The sequence below is a fragment of the Xyrauchen texanus genome, chromosome 2 (assembly GCF_025860055.1).
Source record: "Xyrauchen texanus isolate HMW12.3.18 chromosome 2, RBS_HiC_50CHRs, whole genome shotgun sequence".
Classification (NCBI taxonomy): Eukaryota; Metazoa; Chordata; class Actinopteri; order Cypriniformes; family Catostomidae; genus Xyrauchen; species Xyrauchen texanus.
The window spans coordinates 60,663,253-60,680,362 of NC_068277.1; the positions used below are offsets into that span (position 1 = coordinate 60,663,253).

Below are 17,110 nucleotides of genomic sequence, written 5' to 3' on the forward strand. Positions count from 1 at the left end.
CTACAGTCTGTGAATAATCCAGTACCCTATACATTATAGACTATAAACACTACAGCACTCTAAATACTAATCATATAAACACTACAACAACCTAAACACTACATACTATAAACAGTACTGCATAATGCAGTCTATAAACACTACAATACCCTTAATCATTCAGCCCCTTAAACAAAACAAAATATAAGCAATACAACACCCTATTCACTACAGTCTATAAATAGTCCAGTACCCTATACACTATAGACTAAAAACACTACAGTACTCTAATTACTTCAGACTATATATATACTACAACAACCTAAGCAATAAAGACTATAAACAATACAGCATACTACAGGCTAAAAACACTACAATAGCCAAAACCTTACAGCACCTTAAACACTAAATACTATAAAAACTGCATCATCTTAAACTCTACAGATAGAACCAATACAGCACTCTAAATACTAATGATATAAACACTACAACAACCTAAACACTACAGTAAATAACTAATCCAGTACCCTATACATTATGGACTATAAACACTACAGCACTCTAAATACTAATGCTATAAACACTACAGTCTAAGCACTATAGACTATAAACATTACTGCATACTACAGTCTATAAACACTACATTACCATTAACCCTACAGAACCCTAAACACTACAGCACCTTAAACACAAGAAAATATAAGTAATACAGCACTCTAAACACTACAGTCTATAAATAATCCAGTACCCTATACATTATAGACTATAAACACTACAGCACTCTAAATACTAATGATATAAACACTACAACAACCTAAACACTACAGTCAATAACTAATCCAGTACCCTATACATTATGGACTATAAACACTACAGCACTCTAAATACTAATGCTATAAACACTACAATCTAAGCACTACAGACTATAAACATTACTGCATACTACAGTCTATAAACACGACATTACCATTAACCCTACAGAACCCTAAACACTACAGCACCTTAAACACAAGAAAATATAAGTAATACAGCACTCTAAACACTACAGTCTATAAATAATCCAGTACCCTATACATTATAGACTATAAACACTACAGCACTCTAAATACTAATGATATAAACACTACAACAACCTAAACACTACAGTCAATAACTAATCCAGTACCCTATACATTATGGACTATAAACACTACAGCACTCTAAATACTAATGCTATAAACACTACAGTCTAAGCACTACAGACTATAAACGTGACTGCATACTACAGTCTATAAACACTACATTACCATTAACCCTACAGAACCCTAAACACTACAGCACCTTAAACACAAGAAAATATAAGTAATACAGTACCCTACACACTACAGTCAATAACTAATCCAGTACCCTATACATTATGGACTATAAACACTACAGCACTCTAAATACTAATGATATAAACACTACAACAACCTAAACACTACAGTCAATAACTAATCCAGTACCCTATACATTATGGACTATAAACACTACAGCACTCTAAATACTAATGCTATAAACACTACAGTCTAAGCACTACAGACTATAAACGTGACTGCATACTACAGTCTATAAACACTACATTACCATTAACCCTACAGAACCCTAAACACTACAGCACCTTAAACACAAGAAAATATAAGTAATACAGTACCCTACACACTACAGTCAATAACTAATCCAGTACCCTATACATTATAGACTATAAACACTACAGCACTCTAAATACTAATGATATAAACACTACAACAACATATACACTACAGTCAATAACTAATCCAGTACCCTATACATTATGGACTATAACCACTACAGCACTCTAAATACTAATGATATAAACACTACAATCTAAGCACTACAGACTATAAACATTACTGCATACTACAGTCTATAAACACTACATTACCATTAACCCTACAGAACCCTAAACACTACAGCACCTTAAACACAAGAAAATATAAGTAATACAGTACCCTACACACTACAGTCAATAACTAATCCAGTACCCTATACATTATGGACTATAAACACTACAGCACTCTAAATACTAATGATATAAACACTACAACAACCTAAACACTACAGTCAATAACTAATCCAGTACCCTATACATTATGGACTATAAACACTACAGCACTCTAAATACTAATGATATAAACACTACAATCTAAGCACTACAGACTATAAACATTACTGCATACTACAGTCTATTAACACCACATTACCATTAACCCTACAGAACCCTAAACACTACAGAAACTTAAACACTACAGACTATGGGCAATACAGCACACTAAATACTATAAACACTACAGTACTATAGTCTAGACTATATACGCTCCAGCACTTTTTACAAACTCTACAGACTATAAAGAATAGAGCACAGACTGTGTACACTATTGTACCCTTAAAGACTAAAGCAGTACACATGGACTAAAAACACTACATCTATAAATACTATAAACTCTATTCAATCTGTATGTGTGTTTGTGATGAAAGGGCCGCTCACAGCCTAATTAACTGCGGTATGCATCATGTCATTTTCACTCAGTTTTTAATCAGACTATAATCGCCTTCACTAATCAAATAATCATCAATTGCTTGCTGATTACACACACAATCTAGCTGAAATGGGCTAAATATGGATTTAAATCCCCTGAGGTCTGCAGGACTTATTTGTATTGACAGTATCATTACAACGTCTATATGTGATATTTTTATCACAGATTAAAAATTCTTTCACTGCTGGAGAGTTTTACACTTGTGGTTTGTGACCACATAAAGAACTAAACTTGAAGATTGCTTGAACTATTTTGTTTTTAACAGGTTTATTGATTGGCTACACATTGTCTGCTACAGTATTTAAACTGTGGTCTTTGAAAATTTTGAAAAAAAACAGGGACTTTTTTAAAGGGACTTTTTAATTTTTTACTTTGTTTAATTTAAAGAGACAAAAAGTAGAGAAAATCTTACACACAGACGCTGGGCATTTCAGTACTATTTGATCAAAGAATGCCTAAATATTACTCAGGGCTCTGGAATCAACTTCAAATCAGTGCATGTACACACACACACACACACACACACACATTTGGCAAACTGACTTGATCTGTGTGTTTTTTTTTTTTTTAAGAATATTTGCATACTGTACACAATATACAAACTATATCCTGCAGAAATAATAATAGTATAGTAAAGTGATATTCTGAATTTAGCTTGTGTGCAAATATTGTAGCATTTTTGGCATGTTTGATTTATGACTGTTCCATAATACAAAGCAACACAGCAGAAATGAAAATAGTAATCTCTCATTGTATTTCTTTCATTCTTTTTCTATCTTTTTATCTTTCTATCCATCTATCCACAGTACTGTGAAAAAGTGAGAGCACGCTATCAAAGTGTAGTTTTTTAATAATTTCTTTTTACATATACTGTAGATATTGGATTGCCATTTCCCCAAAGTTGAAAGATAAAAGACAATATAATTTAACAAATAACACTGGGAATATACTGTACAATCTGCAATAACTCATACAGCTATAATAAACAGAAATGCCAATTTCAAGGGGTGCACAATATATCAATGGACGATATATTATTGGCCGATAACTCTCTGACTGGTGGAGATTTCTCTCCTTGTCAGGCAGTGTACATTTTCAGTGTCTGTGTGCACACAGAGCAAGGCTGTAACCTTGTCTTGAACATGGGGGGGTGGACCAAACCATTTTGAGTGTGGGGGTCGTGGGTGTCAAGGTCCAAATAGGTTGAAAAAATCATCATAAAAATACCATAAAAGTAGTCCATGCAACACAAAGCTGCTGAATGGCCCCAGAATGCTTGGAAGTCATTTAGACTTTGCTATGATGTCTTTATACTGAACCTGTAATAGTGCTTTTATTTGTCCTTTATGAAGCGCGACAGCTCCTGCTCATTATAAACTGTTATTCTATGGAATAGAGCTGCTTAAAATATATATTTTTACCGCGATGACCTTGCGCATGAGGAGGCTTCACGCTATTCTCCGTGGCATCCATGCACAACTCATCACGTGCCCCACCGAGAGCGAACTACATTATAGCGACCATGAGGAGGTTACCCCATTTGACTCTACCCTCCCTAGCAACCGGGACAATTTGGTTGCTTAAGATACCTGGCTGGAGTCACTCAGCACGCTCTGGATTCAAACTAGCGAACTCCAGGGGTGGTAGTTAGCGTCTTTACTCGCTGAGCTACCCAGCCCTCCCACTTAGCTTCTTAAAATTGAGTCCCGCCTTAATCTGCTGTAAGTAACAATATGCCATTTCCCATATTCTGTTTATGTTTCATGTAATACACAAAAACGTGAACTTTCGCTTATTACTTTATGAAACATCAGATTGCTAATTCCAGATTCCAAGCTATTAAACAACACATATTTTGCTTCAAGTGAGTAGGTTTTCGTTATTTTGTTGTCAGCTCCAGTTTAAAGGTTAAAATGCAAAAAGTTAAATTAGCAGTTATCAATGAGCTATGAATTCTCTGTTATTGGTATCAGTCCAAAAATAGCATATCGGTGCACCCCTACATTTATCACTACATTAAGTGCCTAGAATTAGAATCAGAGAGGCCACTTAGTAGAATAATGTAGAAATTGCCAAAGTTCAGCAATGTAACTCTATGTGGTGCAAGCTTATATATTCGTTTAACTTGTTATCTGCCATTAACTGGCTCACTCACATGTGACATGTTAAGCCAATCGTCTGGCATGGTGTAAGCTGGTTGGACCTTTGACATGTAATCGGGTAGCCAGTCAACTTGCATCTCTCTCTTTTTATAACATTTAAATAGCTATTACTGCAAGAGTTTCTTTCTCTGAAACCCTCCTCCACCCCAGCACCAATTGTCTAGATCTGGTACATGGGGATTGTTTGTAATGCCCATTTGTGCAGCAGAATGTCATACATGGTCAATGCAGCATGCCTTGCTTTTTGTCTAATTGTGCAGCAGCATGTCCACATGCTTAAGTCAGTATTTATGTGTATTTTCTAGCAGTAGCAAGTCTTCGTACATGCTGCTGCAACAGCGGCGTAACAAATCTTGTTCGCCGAGACTAATATCCTATCAATACTGTATGTCATACCCACATTAACATGTTATATCTTTCAGAGAGTTGTCATAACTGAACTTGATTAAAGGACACACCTTCACAACGGCAATCAACTGGTTAATTCATAAGCACTGAAGGACACAGCGCCTCAGAAGAAAGTTTGTAGATGCTTATGGGCCTGTAAAGAGATTTTAAAGCCATTTTCAAGCTATTTAAAATCCACCTTTCCACAGTACATAATCCACAAATGTAGAAGGTTTCAGATTACTGGCAGATCTGTCCAGGCCATGCTGTCCAACCAACAGTTAATTCTGGTAGCACCAGTCAGCCATTACAAAGAGAATGCACAAATCTGGACTACATTGGAGGTCAGCAAGAAAGAAAAGCCTTCTGCTCTAGAAAAAGAATGCCAGGGCAAGACTGAAGTTTTCCTATCAACACCTACATGAGGAATAGGACTTCTGGAACAATGTGGAGTAGTCTGGCCACAGTTCCAAAAAAAGAGATCCTCATGCCAGCTGTGAAGCAGGATGGTGGGAGCATTATGCTTTGGGTTGTTTTGCTGCTTCAGGGCCCAGCAAATTTGCCATCATATTGCATAATGTCAAATATAAATGTCACATTATACCAAAGAGTCCTTGAGGAGAACGCAAGGCCAACTGTTAAAAGTTAAAGCTGAACTGTAGGCCTTGATGTCCTAAATAATTAAAGCAAATCCACAAAGGAATGGTATGAAATTGGGTTTTTTTGTTTTTCTTTTAATGGCAAGTCAAAGCCCTTATCTCAATCCAGTTAAAATGCTGTGAACTCCTTCGTGGCAGAAACCCCTCCGATATGACACAGTTAAAGACATCTGCATTAAGAAATGCATAAACATTTCTCCTAGTCAATGTAACAGATTGATAGACAATTATAAGACATGCCTATAGTACAAGAAGAAGTTGAATGTCATAACTGAACGAGTGTGTTGACACAGATCCATCTGATTATACACTGTGGCACGTGCGTGTCTGTGGTTGTTATACAAAAAAAGTGTGCTGCTCTTTGAACCTTTCAGAGATTTATAGTGAAAAGACACCCACTAGATACCCAACCAGATATCTGCTATACAGGGTCCAGCATCACAGATACTCTATATGAACATGAGAATTTCTGCCTCATTTATGTGTTTTCAGAGGGTGCTGGCTTTGGGAAGCACAGACTCATGATATTTCTTGTAATTTCTGCTCTGGGCGACTCAAAGGACAAACACTTTGAACTCCCACCGCCTCGTCACAGACACAGAGCAAAAATAATGCTGCCGCAGAACCCCGTGGGGATCTGGCTTCATGACAATTCCAACAAATACAAAAGGGAGGAAACTTTCCGATACAGATCTGAGCACTACACATTCTCATGAGCGAGGAGTACGCACACATTTCAGTGTGTAAAAGCGTCTTTATATATAACGTCCTGTTTTCCACAGCATGTCAAACACATCACGTCAGATTCAAATGAGAACGAGACCTTCGGAAACTCACGTTTCAAAAGGAACTTTGATGATTTTCACATCCCCACACACACACACACACACCGAATATGTGTTTGTTTGATTTGTATGTGTGTGTGTGTTTCAGGGCGCACTATCATTCTGTCTACCCATCACATGGATGAAGCAGATATTCTGGGCGATCGTATCGCCATCATCTCTCACGGCCGAGTTTGCTGCTGTGGCTCTTCTCTATTCCTCAAGAAAACATATGGCAGAGGCTATTACCTCACAGTCGCACGGGCCAATCAGGATAAAGTGATGTCACAACGCACGTCCAAATCTAAAGAGGTAACTTGCACAACACTATTTCTGTGTCACTAATGAAATATGCTTTTTTGACTCATGGGAACAAAATTAACGATTTCATTGCTTCCATTGAAGCACATAACACGTTCTTTGAAACATTCTCAAAACATGTTGGGATAACACGGATCATCAGGTTTTGCACAAACTTATGGATCCCATGCAATCTGGAGTCCATGCTGTCATTAACCCTCCTATGGTATTGAAAATGGCACCACCCTTTGGTATTTGCAGTCATTTTTGACCGGAAGGGTCAGATGTGTAACCCCTTTCTTTAAATGATACCATTTATTTTTCCCTAAGTAAGAATAAAACAACTATGCATTTCTTTTGGGATTTTAGGCTATTTTGATTATTAATTATTATTCAAATGCAAAAATCTCAATTTTATCATTCATTTGCATATACAAATAAGCACATTGTTGAATAAATAAATAATTCAGAACCTACACTTCTATAAGTTGAAACATGAAGATAAATATGAGAATGTGACATAAATTGGAGGCAGATTGCTGCCATCTAGTGAACAAAATATAAATTACCATGTCTTTTGAAAACCATGTCATGCCAGTAACAGCCAGTAGATGTTGTTGCCAAATTTGATATTTTATCACAAGATATGCATTTGGATATATATTTAGACATTATCAAACTATTATTTATTAAAGTTTAGCATTTTAAAATGTATTTGAAGTCTCAGTTTTTGCAGTTAATGTCATGATGCTTGCAATCAAACCTGACCATGGTGTTACAAGGAGACACAGAATTAGCATATTTCTACCAATAATTTATTTTTAAACATAAAAATGTTATAACTCTAAGTAAATTCATAATAATGTCAAGAAAATTTACATAAAGCAGAATTCTGAAAATTCAATTAGAGTTCAGTCAAACTAGAAGAATCCGAGTAAACATTTTGCCATTTCAAATTTTCTATAGTAATAAATTATTGTGCAAAGGTGTGATTGTGTGTATGTGAGTGTGTCAGATTGCTGTTATCAGCTGGAAAATAACAGGTAATGCCAACAATGACCAAACGATGACTGTAGAGCTCCACTTATTGATGCCCTGGCTGTGGTGTGTGTGTGTGTGTGTTTGTGTTTGTGTTTGTGTGTGCGTGGGCATGTTTATGTGGTTTACAAGGCCAATTTTGTTTAGGTTACAAACTGGTAATTACAAGGGTATTATGCTATAAGTGTAGTTTATGAGGACGTTTCTAGTGTCCCCATAATTTAAATAGCTTAAAAAACATATTAAACAATGTTTTATTGTAAATGTAAAAATGCTGAAAGTTTTTTGTGAGGGTTAGGTTTAGGGGTTGTGTTAGGTTTAGGGGTTGTGTTGGGTTTAGGGGTTGTGTTAGGTTTAGGGGTTGTGTTAGGTTTAGGGGTTGTGTTGGGTTTAATGGTTGTGTTAGGTTTAGGGGTTGTGTTGGGTTTAATGGTTGTGTTGGGTTTAGGAGTTGTGTTGGGTTTAATGGTTGTGTTGGGTTTAGGGGTTGTGTTGGGTTTAGGGGTTGTGTTAGGTTTAGGGGTTGTGTTGGGTTTAATGGTTGTGTTAGGTTTAGGAGTTGTGTTGGGTTTAAGGGTTGTGTTGGGTTTAAGGGTTGTGTTGGGTTTAGGGGTTGTGTTGGGTTTAAGGGTTGTGTTGGGTTTAAAGGTTGTGTTGGGTTTAATGGTTGTGTTGGGTTTAGGGGTTGTGTTGGGTTTAAGGGTTGTGTTGTGTTTAATGGTTGTGTTAGGTTTAGGGGTTGTGTTGGGTTTAATGGTTGTGTTGGGTTTAGGGGTTGTGTTGGGTTTAAGGGTTGTGTTAGGTTTAGGGGTTGTGTTGGGTTTAATGGTTGTGTTGGGTTTAGGGGTTGTGTTGGGTTTAAGGGTTGTGTTGGGTTTAATGGTTGTGTTGGGTTTAATGGTTGTGTTAGGTTTAGGGGTTGTGTTGGGTTTAGGGGTTGTGTTGGGTTTAAGGGTTGTGTTAGGTTTAGGGGTTGTGTTGGGTTTAATGGTTGTGTCGGGTTTAGGGGTTGTGTCGGGTTTAGGGGATGTGTCGGGTTTAGGGGATGTGTCGGGTTTAAGGGGTGTGTCGGGTTTAGGGGTTGTGTCGGGTTTAGGGGATGAGTTGGGTTTAGGGGATGTGTTGGGTTTAAGGGGTGTGTTAGGTTTAGGGGTTGTGTTGGGTTTAGGGGTTGTGTTGGGTTTAGGGATTGTGTTGGGTTTAGGGGTTGTGTTGGGTTTAGGGGTTGTGTTAGGTTTAGGGGTTGTGTTGGGTTTAGGGATTGTGTTGGGTTTAGGGATTGTGTTAGGTTTAGGGGTTGTGTTGGGTTTATGGGTTGTGTTGGGTTTAGGGATTGTGTTGGGTTTAGGGGTTGTGTTGGGTTTAGGGATTGTGTTAGGTTTAGGGGTTGTGTTGGGTTTAGGGATTGTGTTAGGTTTAGGGGTTGTGTTGGGTTTAGGGATTGTGTTGGGTTTAGGGGTTGTGTTGGGTTTAGGGGTTGTGTTGGGTTAAGGGGATGTGTTAGGTTTAGGGGTTGTGTTGGGTGTAGGGGTTGTGTTGGGTTTATGGGTTGTGTTGGGTTTAGGGGTTGTGTTAGGTTTAGGGGTTGTGTTGGGTTTAGGGGTTGTGTTAGGTTTAGGGGTTGTGTTAGGTTTAGGGATTGTGTTAGGTTTAGGGGTTGTGTTGGGTTTAGGGGTTGTGTTGGGTTAAGGGGATGTGTTAGGTTTAGGGGTTCTGTTGGGTGTAGGGGTTGTGTTGGGTTTAGGGGTTGTGTTAGGTTTAGGGGTTGTGTTGGGTTTAGGGGTTGTGTTAGGTTTAGGGGTTGTGTTGGGTTTAGGGGTTGTGTCAGGTTTAGGGGTTGTGTCGGGTTTAGGGGTTGTGTCGGGTTTAGGGGATGTGTCAGGTTTAAGGGGTGTGTCGGGTTTAGGGGTTGTGTCGGGTTTAGGGGTTGTGTTGGGTTTAGGGGTTGTGTTGGGTTTAGGGATTGTGTTGGGTTTAATGGTTGTGTCGGGTTTAGGGGTTGTGTCGGGTTTAGGGGTTGTGTCGGGTTTAGGGGATGTGTCGGGTTTAGGGGTTGTGTTGGGTTTAGGGGTTGTGTTGGGTTTAGGGGTTGTGTTGGGTTTATGGGTTGTGTTGGGTTTAGGGGTTGTGTTGGGTTTAGGGATTGTGTTGGGTTTAGGGGTTGTGTTGGGTTTAGGGATTGTGTTGGGTTTAGGGGTTGTGTTGGGTGTAGGGGTTGTGTTGGGTTTAGGGGTTGTGTTGGGTTTAGGGGTTGTGTTGGGTTTAGGGGTTGTGTTGGGTTTAAGGGTTGTGTTGGGTTTAATGGTTGTGTTGGGTTTAGGGGTTGTGTTGGGTTTAATGGTTGTGTTGGGTTTAATGGTTGTGTTGGGTTTAGGGGTTGTGTTGGGTTTAAGGGTTGTGTTAGGTTTAGGGGTTGTGTTGGGTTTAATGGTTGTGTTGGGTTTAGGGGTTGTGTTGGGTTTAATGGTTGTGTTGGGTTTAATGGTTGTGTTGGGTTTAGGGGTTGTGTTGGGTTTAGGGGTTGTGTTAGGTTTAGGGGATGTGTTGGGTTTAGGGGTTGTGTTAGGTTTAGGGGTTGTGTTGGGTTTAGGGGTTGTGTTAGGTTTAGGGGATGTGTTGGGTTTAGGCGTTGTGTTGGGTTTAGGGGTTGTGTTGGGTTTAGGGGTTGTGTTAGGTTTTGGGGTTGTGTGGGGTTTAGGGGTAGGGTTAGGTTTAGGGGATAGAATCTGATATAGTTTGTATAGTATAAAAATCATTATGTCTATGGAAAGTCCTCATAATGATAGGTAGACCAACATGTGTGTGTGTGTGTGTGTGTGTGTGTGTGTGTGTGTGTGTTTGTGTTCAACATTGTGACTTTGTAACGTAGTTCGACGGAAAGGAGGAGGCGAGAACCGGCTTGGCAATATAAATAATAGTTTTAATGATAAACTTAAAAAGACACAAAAACACACATCACGGACATGTCCATAAACTCTCTCTCGTCGCACCACCGTCTGCCATCGTCCTTCATCCCTCTCGAAGCTTAATTAGCCTGATAAGGGATCGGGTGTGTATAATCACAACCCGGCCCGCCCTCCGCCCTCCCACAGACTGTTTTATTGTTTTTTTGTTTTTTGACTAATGTAATAAAAACAGCTCTGTATTATAGTCTCACCAGTTCATTTTTGTGTGTGTATAAGTGTGTTTGTGTCTTTGAGGGGGTGTGTATGTTTTGCACTGAGGATGTTTTAGAGTCTCACCCTGAAATTTCTTTTTTTTTTTCTTATTGTGGCTGATTTAGTTTTTGGATTTGGCAGATAAAAAAGAAAAAAAAAACATTGCTCTGTTTTTTTGTCTTTTACATTCATTTTCAATGGTCGGTCAATATTGACTGCAAATACCAAAGGTGTCACTTTTTTGACTACCACTTAGACAGACTTTTTGAATCACGCCCAATTTCTTTTTTGTGTGATCAGATGGCAAATAGAGGAAAAGTCAGTTTTGTACTATTCAGATAAAGTAAATGATTTTTATAAAATTAGGGGGAAAAATTGGTAAAAAATGACAGAATTCCATAAAGCAAAAGGGATCATACCAAACACTAATTTCGGGGGCAATTTTGGTCAGGGTTTAAAGACAGAAATATGAAACTTGAAAAAAGGACTGCGTTTATTTATTCTGTTAAAACGTGTGTATTATTTGAGCTCCGAAGTTGTTTAAAACTTTGTTTTTGAGGTAATTTTAGGGTTTACACTTATAGCATTAAGTCATCTTAGCATAATACATGGTTAGTAAGTGATTTTATCACACTAAAATCATGTTGACATGCAAATTGTTTGTCTTGTGGCTATACTTTTGAAACATTTACAGATTGGCCGCATTCACTTTCATTGAAATTGCCTTACTGTAACCCAGATTTTGGCTTTTTTATAGAAAAGGAGGGACACATTGAAATACATTTTTGTGGTAATCAACATTATCCCAGAAATGCTTTCAAATGAGCTTAACTTGTATTCTTGAACTTGTAACTTGAACCTGTAAAATTACTTTAAAGTCATATATATATATATATATATATGACTGTAAATACAGTGTGTATATATAGTTCACACTGTAATGTGAACAATCATGCAGATACAGGTCAGGAGCTTCAGTTAAGTTTCACATCAACCATCAGAATGGGGAAGAATGTGATCTCAGTGATTTGGACCGTGGCATGATTGCTGGTGCCAGATGGGCTGGTTTGAGTATTTCTGTAACTGCTGATCTCCTTTCACACACAACAGTCTCTAGAATTTACTCCAAATGGTGTCAACAACAACAATAAACCTCCAGTGAGTGTCAGTTCTGTGGACGGAAATGCCTTGTTGATGAGGGAAGAATATCATCTCATAATGCTATTCTGAGATGAGGGTTGGCACTGTTTTGGCGGTACGAGAGGTACCTACACAATATTAGGCAGGTGATTTTAATGTTGTGGCTGTTTGGTGTATGTATATATATATACCTCTCGTACCGCCAAAACAGTGCCAACCCTCATCTCAGAATAGCATTATGAGATGATATTCTTCCCTCATCAACAAGGCATTTCCGTCCACAGAACTGACACTCACTGGAGGTTTATTGTTGTTGTTGACACCATTTGGAGTAAATTCTAGAGACTGTTGTGTGTGAAAGGAGATCAGCAGTTACAGAAATACTCAAACCAGCCCATCTGGCACCAGCAATCATGCCACGGTCCAAATCACTGAGATCACATTCTTCCCCATTCTGATGGTTGATGTGAAACTTAACTGAAGCTCCTGACCTGTATCTGCATGATTGTTCACATTACAGTACTGCCACACGATTGGCTGATTAGATAATCGCATGAATATGTAGATGTTCAAGTGTTCCTAATAAAGTGGCCAGTGAGTGTATATACTGTATATATGTATTTAACAAATATTGTTATATGCGATTAATTTGATTAATTAATCAGCATGTCATATACAGTAATAAATCGATTGACAGCACTAGTAACTTTGTATTTTTGTTTGTGTGTGTTTTTTCAACAGTGTGATAAGTTCAGTGTCGATGAGGGAATTTGTAGTGACAGCATCAGCAGTCTGGACACATCAGGTTTGAACAACACCTTATAAACATCACACATGCTAACTCAAACTAATGAACATATGTGAACACATACAAACGAATGCACAATGGCATACGTACTCATTATGTTTTTGTATAAATGCTTTTTTCTCTTCCTCCTGATCAGATGTGGGTGATGTGAGTCAGCTGGTGCGGCGGCACGTGGCGGAGGCAGAGTTTCTGGAGGTCATAGGTCAAGAGCTTGTGTTTGTGCTGCCATACACAGCCGCAACCAACGGCAGCTTCGCTTCCCTCTTTAAAGAGCTCGACCTGGAGAAAAGCTCTCTGGGCATTACCAGCTATGGCATATCAGACACCAGCCTGGAGGAGGTACGTCAATTTTGCCATGGACAATTTTGTCCCCACCACATTGTGGAATAGCTTGTGGCAAGAATGTATCTGAAAGAAGCTTCCAGAAAAGTCTGGGTTTTGACTACATTTCCTGGTGTTTCATTTCACAGATCTTTTTGAAGGTGGCTAAAGACACAGATGTTGATGTGGAATCTCATGGTAACCATCTCTCCATTTTACACATTAATATCTCACCATATCTGACAAGTGTGTCTTTTTTACTTATTGCCTATTGTAAGTAATGCAATAATAAGGTCATGTGTCAACGTTTTTCACCTCTGATAAGAGCAATCTACTTTAAACAAAAGCTGAGAGGAAGTGTTGCAATTGGACTGTCTCAACTCTGAGTGTGTGTATATGTGTGTTAATGTTCCTAAAATAAGAACATTAAAATGAGGGCTGAAAGTGTCACAGCCTCCCATTTCAGACTCACCTCTGCTCTGTGTGTGTTATGCTTTGCAGATAAGAGTGGAGCTCTTGAAAAAAAGCGCAGAAGCAGCTCAAGGATATCAGGAATACAGACTATCAGCACAGCACTGGAAGGCAAAGATGCAAATACTGTGAAAAATGGTATGGTCATGCAGTACTATGTACACTGTTCACTTGTACATTATAATATATTCCTATAGGCTTGTGCTTGTGTTTTGTTTACAAAAATAAGTTGTATTCACATAGGAATATTCTAAACTGTAAATAGTAAAGATCTGTTCAAACTTTTGATGGTAGTACATATATATGGAAAGAAACATACTAGCCCTTCTTTAACAGATACACAGATGCAGAGAAAGCCATGATTCTGTGTAATATACTGTAACTGCTCCATGTTTTTTTTCTATTTCTCTTTATTTCTCTTGGATATAGAAGTGAAGGTGAGATTCACTAGTCGAGTTGAGGGTAAGTATCTTTAAACACACTTATTCTGTATCTCTGAGACAACTGTACCAGTGAATGAGCTATGACAGATGTAATAGTGATGTAGCTTTAATTGGGAGGTAACTTTTAAAGCGAGGTAGCTGAAACAGTGAGTTGTAAAAGGGATGGTATATGGGACAGTTGGACAACTGTGAACTGTAAGTAGCTGTTACACTGGCTGTGATAGTGAGGCAGATGTAATGGTGCGGTAGCTGTTACAGTGAGTCAACTGGTTTAGTAAGGCAGCTTTAACAGTGAGGTGTTTGTAATAATAAAGAATCTATAAAACTTTGACAGAAATAGTGAGACAGCTGTAACAGTGAGGTAGTTGTAACAATGAGGTAGCTGTAATAGTGAGGTACCTGAAATAGTGAGGTAGCTGTTAAAGTGAGGTTGATGTAATAGTGAGGAAGCTGTAATGGTGAGGTAGCTGTAACAGAGGTAGTTGTAACAGTGAGGCATCTGTTAAAGCGAGGTAGCTGTTATAGTGAGGCATCTGCAATGATAAGGTAATTGTAATAATGAGGTATCTGTAACAATGAGGTAGCTGTAATAGTGAGGTACCTGAAATAGTGAGGCAGCTGTAATGCTGAGGTAGCTTTACTTGTGAGTAAATTTACTTGTGCAGCTGTAATGGTGAGGTAGCTGCAATAGTGAGGCAGCAGTAAAAGTCAGACAGTTGTAACAGTAAGGCAGCTGTAATTGTGAGGTAGCTGTTACAGTGAGGCATCTGTAATGATAAGGTAATTGTAATAATGAGGTATCTGTAATAGTGAGGCATCTGTAATGATAAGGTAATTGTAATAATGAGGTATCTGTAATAGTGAGGTAGTTGTAATAGTGAGGTAGTTGTAATAGTGAGGTAGTTGTAATAATGAGGTATCCGTAATAGTGAGGTAGTTGTAATAGTGAGGTAGTTGTAATAATGAGGTATCCGTAATAGTGAGGTAGTTGTAATAGTGAGGTAGTTGTAATAGTGAGGTAGTTGTAATAATGAGGTATCCGTAATAGTGAGGTAGTTGTAATAGTGAGGTAGCTGTTAAAGTGAGGTTGATGTAATAGTGAAGCAGCTGTAATGGTGATGCAGCTGTTTAAGTTAAGTAGGTCTTATAGTGAGCCATCTGTAACAGTGAGGTATCTGTAACAGATGGGCAGTTGTAATAGTGAGGTAGTTGTAATAATGAGGTATCCGTAATAGTGAGGTAGTTGTAATAGTGAGGTAGTTGTAATAGTGAGGTAGTTGTAATAGTGAGGTAGTTGTAATAATGAGGTATCCGTAATAGTGAGGTAGTTGTAATAGTGAGGTAGTTGTAATAATGAGGTATCCGTAATAGTGAGGTAGTTGTAATAGTGAGGTAGTTGTAATAATGAGGTATCCGTAATAGTGAGGTAGTTGTAATAGTGAGGTAGTTGTAATAGTGAGGTAGTTGTAATAGTGAGGTAGTTGTAATAATGAGGTATCCGTAATAGTGAGGTAGTTGTAATAGTGAGGTAGTTGTAATAGTGAGGTAGTTGTAATAGTGAGGTAGTTGTAATAATGAGGTATCCGTAATAGTGAGGTAGTTGTAATAGTGAGGTAGTTGTAATAGTGAGGTAGCTGTTAAAGTGAGGTTGATGTAATAGTGATGCAGCTGTAATGGTGATGCAGCTGTTTAAGTTAAGTAGCTCTTATAGTGAGCCATCTGTAACAGTGAGGTATCTGTAACAGATGGGCAGTTGTAATAGTGAGGTAGTTGTAATAATGAGGTATCTGTAATAGTGAGGTAGATGTACTAGTGAGGTAGTTTTAATAGTGAGGCAGCAGAAAAAATCAGACAGTTGTAACAGTAAGGCAGCTGTAATAGTGAGGTAGCTGTTATAGTGAGGCATCTGTAATGATGAGGTAGCTGTGATAGTGAGGCAGCAGTTAAAGTGAAGTAGTTGTAATAGGGATGCAGCTGTTACAATAAGGTCACTGTAACATTGAGGCAGCCGTAAAAGTCAGACAGTTGTAACAGTGAGGCAGCTGTAATGGTGAGTTAGCTGTATTAGTGAGGCATCAGTAATGGTGAGGTAGCTGTAACACTGTGCTAGTATAAGTGAGGAAGCTGTTACAGATGCAGTTTTTACAGTAAGGCAGCTCTAACTGTGATGATGACGTAAAAGTCAGGTAGATGTAACAGTGAGGTAGCTGTAATAACGAGGCACTTATGCTACTCTATTTATTTGTATGTTACAGACACACAGCGGCCCATGTGTGTGAATGGCAAAGGGTCGTATGTCATCATGGGTTGGTCACTGATCAGACAGCAGTTTTTAGCTCTGTTCATTAAACGGTTCCATCATGCCCGCAGAAGCAGGAAGGGAATCATTGCTCAGGTAAAAACAACAGACACTCCACAGGTTTCTTTACAATTACACTGATAATTCAGTAATTACACAGATTTCAGTTTTACTACCCCCAAATACACAGTAACAGATTTTTGCTCATTTTAAGTTTTTATAAGACTTAAAGTAATGATTTGAGAATAAGTAAATCAGATATTTATTCAGTAACCGCTCTGCATTTCACCAAAGCATTATAAGCCTAAGTAGATTGTAGAAACCATTGGTACAGTCTTGATGGATTCAGAATGATTCAAACCAATCATTTTTGTATTAAAATTTAAGCTGTTTTCATTCAGAGTTTCATCCGCAGACATTCAAGAACCATTAATGAACATTAAGGAATGTAATGAAAATCATTCAGCTCTGGTAATTAAAAAAAAAAATGGAACAATTTCTGAACAAGAAAATGGTTCTCGATTCCAAACCCTACTCTGCTC

General features: G+C 38.2%; 1 protein-coding gene across 1 annotated transcript in view; it reads left to right on the forward strand.

The window, feature by feature from the left end:
• LOC127658362 (phospholipid-transporting ATPase ABCA1-like) overlaps positions 1 to 17,110 on the forward strand; it is a 191,370-nt gene that overhangs the window by 115,070 nt on the left and 59,190 nt on the right. Inside the window, exons 23-29 of the mRNA XM_052147617.1 lie at positions 6,700 to 6,902; positions 12,968 to 13,031; positions 13,171 to 13,373; positions 13,505 to 13,553; positions 13,857 to 13,964; positions 14,256 to 14,288; positions 16,525 to 16,664. Coding sequence (XP_052003577.1) covers positions 6,700 to 6,902; positions 12,968 to 13,031; positions 13,171 to 13,373; positions 13,505 to 13,553; positions 13,857 to 13,964; positions 14,256 to 14,288; positions 16,525 to 16,664 — 800 coding nt within the window. The remainder of the gene's footprint in view (positions 1 to 6,699; positions 6,903 to 12,967; positions 13,032 to 13,170; positions 13,374 to 13,504; positions 13,554 to 13,856; positions 13,965 to 14,255; positions 14,289 to 16,524; positions 16,665 to 17,110) is intronic.